Here is a 9,003-nt window from a genome sequence, read left to right on the forward strand (position 1 = left end):
TCAGGATCTGGCCATGGTGGAGATGGCAGCCCCTCCTGGGGAAACAGAAGCTGGGGCTGGGTGGGGAGTGGGAGGCAGGGAGCCTTCCACTGCTGTTTTCCCTCCGTATCTAGGGCTCTGTGCTCCCAAGCCCTGGACATTACCGGGGAACTCCAGAAAGCCCTGGACACTGTCCCTGCCTGCCACTGAGCCCTTCCCAGGAGACCAAACTGTCTCTGCCCTCACTGTCTTGTACCTGAAGCATGTGCAGCCCTACCTCAGACCCCTCCAGACGTCACCCAGCCCTTGAACACACCAGGACCTAGGTAGGCCTGGTGGTGTCCTCACTGGGAGAGCCCTGCTGCTGGGGGAGAAGGGCTGTGAAGCCCCAAACAGGCCGCCGTTCCATCACCGGCAAGGGGCTGTGTACGTGTGCACCGTGCGTTGTTTTTATTACATCCTGCTCCCTCAGCAATCACGGCCCACTACCGGCCTTCTACCCACTGGAGGGCTGCAAACATCACTGCGGGGCCCACCTCATTGTCTGTCAGACTCGGTACCGAGGATGGGGTCCTGAACTGTGTGGATGATGAGCCAAGGGTTCCAGAACATCGTCTCCAAGGAGGGGGTGTGGGAAGTGGATCCTGGTGAGAGCCTTGGACCCTGTCCCTCGGCGGGAGGGGCAGTGGCACCAAGCTGCATTCTTCCACCCAACCCCTGCTCTGCCCCCCCCCCCCCCCCCCCCCCGCTTGCCATGTCCCTGGGGCTGCTGAGCAAGGAAGGCTTGTAGAAAAATCACATAACTGTGAGCACTGGGGCCTCTCCAAACTCCTGGTCGCACACTCAAGTGTAATCAACCTCTGCACCTCCCAGCATCCCACCTGTCCCTGTGGGCCTTTTTGGCAGAGGTGGGGCCCACCTATCCCAGAGAGCCTGAAGAAATGTCCTTGCTACAAGCCCAAGCATGGCCAGGTATAGCAACGGGTGTGCAGGTAAAGGAAAAAAACGTCCAAATTAATTTTGCAACTTTAATGTAACACTGATACCCAAAACATGAAAGCGCAAGGAAAAGCACAAAATGAAAGCAGGAAGAGCAAAGAGAGCTTCATCTTGCATGCCACCTCTGACTGACAGGAAGAAGCTGCCTAGGGTGCTGTGTCGAGAAGGAATCTGAGAGGAGGCACTCTGGCTTGGCCAGTAAGATCGCTGCAGTTCGTCAACGGTGCCTGTAAAAGCACAAGAAACCAAAGTGACAACGTCCATGGACACACGCGAACCAGGGAGGGATATACGTAACAAATAAGTGTCCGTCCATGCTGTTGCCGTTGCCCCCAACGCCCCCATCCCGGCCCTCCCTCTGACATCTCACCCCCCTCTGCAGCCCTCCTGCAGAGTCTCATTTCTCTGCTGAAACTCTTACTGGATCCAGGAGAAGAAGCTGGCGCCAGCTCTGGCGGCATTTCTGGTCCGGATGGTGGAGCTGGTGCTAGGGCCATCTAGGACGCTGGTGCTGGCCCCTCCATTGGTGCCACTGCTGACACCAGCTCTCCACGTGGCCCTCCTGTTGGCACGGTTGCTATTCAGAATGTACTGATGGTATCTGGCCCAGAAAGCAAAGGGGATCCTGGCCCAGGCGTCGCCAAAATCTCCGTCCTCATCCCAGGTCAGGAGCTCGACTTGTATGTCATCCCAGCTCCACCGTCCAATCAGAGCTTCGTCTCCGATATTCATCTGGGCCCTCATCTGGGCCCTGGCATGTTCCTCGGCCATATCCACATCCATTGTCTTGAAAGCATCATCCACAGCCTCCAAGAAATGAGCCTTCCATTCCCGGGGGTCTCGGTTCTGATTCTGTGGAGGAAAAGGGCAAGCATAGACACAGAGCTACCCCACAGTGGCTGAGCACCCACGGCCCGCCTCGCCCTGTCCCGTGTGCTTTGCGAAATGATGGCAAAATCAGGACCACAGGGATCAGGGACTCCTACTATCCTGTGCCAGACCTGGGATTTTACCCCATCTGTGACCTCGTGTAGGGTGCTCTGGTGCTTCTGTGACTGTTCAGTACCCTCACTGGAATATGGGGTAATGGGAAGGAGGCCTTGACCAAGAAACAAGCAAGGTATGGAGAGCACCACCCCCAGTGCCGGGCACCCAACAGGGGCTCTCCCTTACCTGGGCGATGAATCTCAGGACCCTCATCTTGCTGGTCTCATGGCGGGCTCGCAGGCCCCAGAGGAATTCATACTCAGGTGGGTTGCTGTTAGGGATCTTCTTGTATTCCAGGTACCTTGGCATGAGAGGAAAGTAAACTTTGCTTCTAGCCAAGCAGACCTGTTGCTGAACGGATGGGTTCCAGGGGGCCCCTCCTCAACCCGATGCTGCAGCTCAGCTCCTGGAAGAGGACTGCCCTGCCCCTCCAGCCCTTCACTCATGCCCAAACCCACTCCCAGGACTTCTGCCTGCAAAAGTGAGGCCTTCAAAGCCTCTTGCCATTGGTCCTCCCCGGAAGCCATGCGGAGGTGCAGGGGGGGCCACATGTGGGGCATTTGTCTGTAGCGAGGCCACAAGTTTGTGCCCCTCATCACAATGGCCCCAGCTTCCTGTTGGGTGTGTTGTAAACAGAGGAGCCATTCTTCAGGCCGCCTGCTCTGAGCACACCCCACCTTGAGGGTCTTGGCCACACCCCGGCGGAGCCCTGGAGAGGCCCCACCAGAGGAAACGACTGGAAAGGAAGAAACAGTCAGCCAGGAGAAGCGTGCTCCAGGCATCCTCCTCAAGTCCTGACCCTTTGTTGGTGTGCATGCGCGCCTGTGCGTTGGCAAGTCCTCCAGGGACAGGGAGAGGGTGGACCCTGGCCTGAAAATCAGGAGAGTTGGGCTGAGGCCCTTACCAGCTGGGAGCCATGCTCAGAGGCGTCCCCTCTCTGAGCTCCAGGTTCCTTAGGTGTAAACCAGGGGGAACTCTCGTGTCAGTCTACAGGGCAGGTGCTCAAGGAGATGGTGGCCGTTATCACACCCCACACCGTGTTCTCAGGTGACGTGCGCTCCCTTTTCCCAAGACCCCCCTGACCTTCGGCTCCCCACACGCTCGCATACCCCCACTGCCACTCACTCCCAGGCCAGAGGCACCCATCCCTCCAGTTGAAGATGTGGGACAGGGAACTGCTTTCTCAGCCAGACCAGCACACAAGGGATGCTCGAGTGAGAGTCGCAGTTAGCTCAGGTGATACTTACTTCTGCTTCACAAAGTCATCTGTGATGAGCTTCCTCAGATCGCCGAGGAATGGGTGCCTCACCCTGAGGGCAAGGAAAGGAATCCATGAGCAGAGGCGGTGGCAAGGGCCCTCCCTAGCATGACTATGACTTCCCAGCCCACGGGGAGTCGCCGTGGAGGCCTGGGCATGGAGCAGAGGCCAGACGACTGTTGGTCAGGGATGCCCCAGGTAGGGATTTGATGGAGCCCCTGACTCTGACTGTCTCTCTTAGATGTCATCTGGGGCCACAGAGCAGAGAGGGGGCTGAGCAGCGTCCGGCACCGCTTCCCCATCCGCCCCGGTGAGACCCTTTGCTCTCTACCGAGCCCAGGGCGCCCCACGCCCTTGCGCCAGACCACCAGGCTATTGCAATCCCAGGACCTCTTTGGCCAGAGGATAGCACCGAGGGGAGGAGCTGGAGAGGCCAATCATACCCAGGGCGCAGTCCCATCTTGCGTAGTGCCTCCCAGAGGACAGCTGCGAGGGGAGAGGAGGTACGAGAGTTTGGCACCCAGAAGATGAGACAGCCCCCCAGTTGCAGGTCCAGCCACTCACCCTCGCTGGCACGGTTGCCATTCATGAAGATGATGCCCAGAATCACCAAGAGGAGACTCAGCCTGGGAGTGTCCTTGGTTCTAAAGGTGTAGAAAGAGAAATCCTGTGTAGCAGCTATTTGCCTGAGAGACACCACCAGGCTCTCCCCACTAGCCTCTCTCAGGTTTCCCAGCTTGAGGGGAACTCTTCCCAGGACAGGCACGGTTCACTAGCTGCTGGCAGACCATTCGCACCTCCACCTGAGACTTAATCACCTCCTCTATAACATGGGTACTAACACTTCCCTGACAGGGTTCTGCAGAGGACAGGGCGAGGCAGGGAGCCGAAGCTCTGCAAATGGCAAACGTGTGTCCAGAGATGATGGCTCCAGACCTTTCCTGCCCCTTCCACATCAGGACCTACACTGAAGAGGAAGCTCTCCCCTAGGCCAGCTCTGCCGGGCCCAGGCCAGGCAGGCAGGAGGAAGAGGCAAGCCACTTCCCTCCGAAGCTTTGGGGGTAAAGCCCGGCAGCAGCTTGGGGAGACCTGACGGCAGCAAGGCCTCACCCCAGGCTATCATTCCTTTCATCCAGCAGTCACCAGGCAGCCCTCGCTGTGTGTGGGAGCCATGCACCGCACTCAAGCCCCATCTTCCTGCTTCACTGAAGGGGTGTGGGCAGGGAAGGGACACCACCGAGGAAGGCCACAACCTGCTTTCCCTTTCTTACTTTCCAAGGAGGCGAGCTGAGGAGTCCCGTGTGCAGACAAGAATATACAGGTGTTCTTCCTTGTCGATCTCCTTCAGGTGGATCCCAAACTTCTACATGGGGGAGAAAACAGAGTGTGAGATCCAAACCCCATGCTGGGCAACCTGCTGGCAGACAGTGATTCCCTGTTAGAACTGCTCCTCAGCAAGGAATCCAAACTCGTGAGTGAGGGCGGAAGAAGACAGCACACGGAGGACCTTCGCTGTGGGAGCTGATGCTGGCAGAGGCGATTGAGACCCACCTGGCGAGATGGCGAGACACTCAGAGAGCATGAGAGAGAGAAGCCGAGGGCAGGAAGCATGAGTCAAACCACCAGTGCAGTGGAAGCTCAGAGTCGGAGAGGTTAGAGATGGCTCCAGAGACTGGGCCTTGAGGGGCTGCAGGGTCGCCCCACCCTATGCCCGCTCTTCCTCCACAGAGCTACTCCCATCCTGCACCCACCTTTTCCAGGGTGTACGTTGCTCGTTCAATGATCTCAGGGAAATGTTCATCATATTCTCTGATGACATCCTTCAGCATGTCTGCAGGAGGGGGAAGAGTTGGAGAAAGCACCTGGGCTGAGCAGGGGTCATAGAGCTGTAGCCCCTTGGTCAACCCTGCCGAGGGTGGTGCAGCCAGGACCCCGTCCTGTGGCGACAGAGGGGACCAGCCGCAGCACCCAAGCAAAGGGATGCCCACAGACTAGGGGATGGCGAAGGGGGGCACAGGCTGCCTACCTGCGCGCTTGATGGGGATCTTCTTGTAGTCCTAATCATCAGGTATTAACCAACTTATTTGCCTGGAGAAGGAGGAACACGCGGGGAGGTCAAGGCATGGGTGAGGGCAGAGACATGGCCCACAAGGGAGGAGAGGAGGGAGATGGGGGAGGGTGGGCTTCTTACCCTCTCTTGCAGAAGCGTCACGTTGCGGGGCGGCAGGCACAGTACGTGCCTTGAGGGTATCTGGGACCTCGGGGCCACCGGGCGCCGAGGGGCCAACTGAGCCCGCACCGTCAATGAGGGCTGTGATGCTCTCCAGGTGGGTGGGACCGCAGGAGGCTCTCTCTCCTCCTCGCTGCTCTCATACTCATCATCCAGGTGCTTGGACTGTATCATTGGAAAGAGGAGAGACTCAGGGCTACCAGGCTCCCCGTGCCAAAGCGCCCCTCACGCACCTCACCCGTAGCAGGCTCTTGGAAATGAGAGCAGTACCAGCAGCGGCTGGCATGTGCTGCATGCTTACTAAGTGCCAGGCACTGAGCCAGCCTCTTCTCCCACCAGTCCTGAGGGTAGGGACTACGTGGAGTGAAAACATGCTCAGCAAACTTGTGTTGGAGAAACATGGACTAGCTGAGAGGAGAGGAGGGGAGGAGAGGGGAGGTGAGGAGAGAAGGAGAGGAAAGAGGAGAAGAGAGGAAGAAGGGAGAGAGGAGAGGGAGGAGAGGAGAAGGAAAGGGAGGAGAAGGAAAGGACAGGAGCAAGGGGGTGTGGAGGTGGCATGGGCAGGGGGATCTCACCTTCTTGGTCCTCTTGCCTCCCATCCTGGCCCAGGGCTCAGCACTGTGCTGAGCCAGTGGCAGCAGCTGCACCCTCCGGCTCAGGGATGCTCGTGGCCATCTTGGCCTTGGCAGCAGCTGCTGCCACAACGTTTCTGAGGCTCCACCCACCGAGTCTTGGCCAGCGCCTTCCCTGACTTGGTGGTCTTGGGCCGGGTGGCTGCCACCTCTCTGCCAGGTCCAGTCTGGGGCACACCGGAGGCAGCACTGGGGCCCTCCGTGGCAGCCTCTTGGGCTGGGGCAGGTCTCTTGGGGCGGGGGAAGGCCATGCCACTGACCCCCGCCGGCTGAGTGAAATCAAAGACATCATTCTGACCCAGGAAGGCTGTGCTGGGCCGGGTGGTGTCCACCTCCCTGGCACACGGAGCCTGAGAGAAAGCACAGGCCCTACTAGGGCCCTCGGTAGCAGCCTCCTGGGCCGGGGAGCCTGTCTGGGACTGTGTGGAGGTTACCGGGGCCCCGGGGGCAGCCATCTCACTGGTGACTAACATCTGGGAGGTCTGCGGAGAAGCACGGGGTGGCTCAGGGGTGGGCCCCTGAGCCTCGGCGGCATAGGTAGTGGGCTGGGTATCCTCTCCTGAGACCTGCGGTGTGGCCACCCGGTGGCTAGCGACCACCTGAGTGAAGGCGGTACGGGCAGCGGCGGCAGCGGCCCGAGCCGCACGGTTGGAGGCGGCGGCGCGGGCTACGTTGCCAGCACGGGCGGCGGTCTCATTGGCAAGTGTGTCCGGATCCAGTTGCAATGCCTCCACCAGGGTCTGGGCCAGCACAGGGTTTTCCAGTTCCCAGGGCTCATTCTGCAAGGCCAGAGAGAGGGGTTGGGGAAGGCAGGTCACTCGACGACACACTTGTGTTAGCTTGCCTGTGCTGGCCAGCCTCTTCCCAGCAGTCAGCCCTGAACACCCCAAGACCTTCCCAAATCCTCTTCTTCCGAGCAGGAGAGGAAAGGTTTGGGGAAGCTGGGCAGTCCTTTCCCACACAACCCTCCTTGCTCCCCACTCCTCCCTCCCCCATTCACAGGGGAAAGGCCCAGGCCAGCAGGTGGCCTCACCGATAAGATGCGAAGGCCTGGACCCAAGCTTCCGAAGGCTCTGAGGATATGGATGTCAAAGCTGGTGAGGGTGCCGTAGCCACCAAACGCACCGAATTCTTCATAGTCGTTGCCTTCAACCATCTCTTCCTCCCGGACTTCGTCGCTACCCTCATCCATGTCTTCAACACTGTAGTTTTCCGATTGCACGCTGAAGCTTCCCTCAGCCATGCTGCGGGTCCCAGGGAGATGAGAGCTCAGCCTGAGAGGGAGGGTGAAGCAGCTGCAGGGGGAGGGGGGCGGGATCCACTGGGAGGCGGGATCTCTCGGGAGGTGAGGGGCGACAATCATCAGGTTACTAGGCAATATTAGGCAGTAGGGGGCGGGGGGGGGGAGGTGGGGGGAAGACGGTTTGGCTTTCTGATGGGGTAGACCTGGTCAGGGACAGAGCCCAAGGAAAGGGACAGAGGAGGTCGCAGGAGGCGCCGCACTGAAAGCGGAGTTTAGGATGGGCAGACTCGCCATCCCAGCGGCTAGATTTGAAGAGGGGGTGTTCTGGAGGGCTGGGGTCCGAAGAGTCCCGAAGGGGATGCATTGGGGAAGAGAGAAACAAAGGGTTTGGATTTAAGGGCCAGAGAAGGGGATCGGGATGAAGGGGGAGCAGATGGGAGTGCTCAGACAACGGGGACAGCGGCAAGCGGCAAGCTCTGCGAAACAGAATCCCAGGGACCTTTTGGCTAGGTCCGGGCGGGGGGCCTAGGTGGGGCTCAGACTAGAGCACTAGAGGCGGATGGAGTGGGGGCCTCAGACCTAGGTGAGGCTCCAATCGGAGCGCTGGAGATCTCAAACGCGAGGACTGGGCACTCCAGGAAGGGGGCAAGCGGTCAGCTCAGTTGGAGTAATCTAGGAGTGGTTGGGGTGGGGGTGGGGCCTCCGCTCCAAGGGAGCTCAGCTCGCAGCACACGGGTCCGCTAAAGGGGTGAGGATCCTGGGCTCCGGTTTCAGTAGGGCTCAGATCGGGGCGCCTGGGTCTGATGGTGATGGGGGCTCCTATCTAGACCTTGGGTCTAATAGGGTTCCGGTTCTGAGTGCTTGGGCTTTGTTCAGATCCGGAGGCGGAGGGAGGGCGCAGCGTGTCGGGTTCCACTCGCCCTCTCCGGGTCCTGTCTGGGGCTGGATCCTTACCTTCTCTGGGGCTCCAATGGCGTCCGTCCTCAGCACCAGGAACCCCGCAGCCGCGCCCTCGCCTACTGCTGCCAGCGCAGCAGCCCGGACCACCCCGCCCCTTTTCTCCGTGCACCCCCCGCGGCTGGGTAGCCTGCGCATGCGCGGACCCCTCCAGCCCGCCCGCTTTCCCAACAAAAGCCCTTTCCTCCAGGTCTCCAGTGCGCATGCGATTCCGCGGGTGGGTGGGCGGTGGGGTCGAAGGTAGGGTGGGGGGGCTCTTCCCGCCAGATCCACTTCACCTCCTCCTCCTCCTCCTACTGCGGGCGCGCACACTCATACCCCTGCAGCTCGACCCACCCAATCATCTCTTCTCAGTCCCCCCACTTTTGCACAATGCTTCTCTGTCCTGCCCTGCCCTTTCACCCAAACTCCTCCAGCCTGGTCTGGGATACACTATGCCCCGTTTCCCCGGCACGACCCCCTTAGGAGTCACAATTAGCGAGGTCTCACAATTAATAAGCTGGGTCTCTAAACTGCAACAAGTGGAAATCCTCAACCTGCGGGCTACGAAATGGACATGGCCAGAGGAGGCACTTCGTTTGTGTGCTTCTCCACTAGCCAACTCTCTGGCCCCCAGACATCCTGGGAACATCTGCTTCCTCAGCTACCCTTTATGCAGCTTGTATGTCACAGAGGGATCTGTGCTGGGCTTTTCTTCCTCTCACAGCAGCGCTGGGAG

At 59.6% G+C, this 9,003-nt stretch overlaps 1 protein-coding gene and 1 non-coding gene across 2 annotated transcripts; both read right to left on the reverse strand.

Moving 5' to 3' along the window:
• Nucleotides 1-993: 993 nt before the first annotated feature.
• On the reverse strand, nt 994-8,340 carry LOC104659029 (melanoma-associated antigen D4). Its single transcript, XM_030934066.1, is given in 16 exon segments — nt 994-1,205; nt 1,400-1,830; nt 2,152-2,266; nt 2,870-2,917; nt 3,213-3,275; nt 3,667-3,709; nt 3,788-3,867; nt 4,495-4,586; nt 4,975-5,054; nt 5,250-5,280; nt 5,364-5,618; nt 6,029-6,082; nt 6,084-6,161; nt 6,163-6,864; nt 7,119-7,329; nt 8,283-8,340. Coding segments are annotated over 15 exon segments (2,292 nt in total). The 5' UTR covers nt 7,329; nt 8,283-8,340; the 3' UTR covers nt 994-1,195.
• Nucleotides 2,513-2,640, reverse strand: LOC115898908. The gene has a single exon (XR_004058559.1). It is a non-coding gene; the product is annotated as a small nucleolar RNA SNORA11 (small nucleolar RNA).
• Nucleotides 8,341-9,003: the final 663 nt, after the last annotated feature.

The sequence above is a fragment of the Rhinopithecus roxellana genome, chromosome 7 (assembly GCF_007565055.1).
Source record: "Rhinopithecus roxellana isolate Shanxi Qingling chromosome 7, ASM756505v1, whole genome shotgun sequence".
In the NCBI taxonomy this organism is placed as follows: domain Eukaryota; kingdom Metazoa; phylum Chordata; class Mammalia; order Primates; family Cercopithecidae; genus Rhinopithecus; species Rhinopithecus roxellana.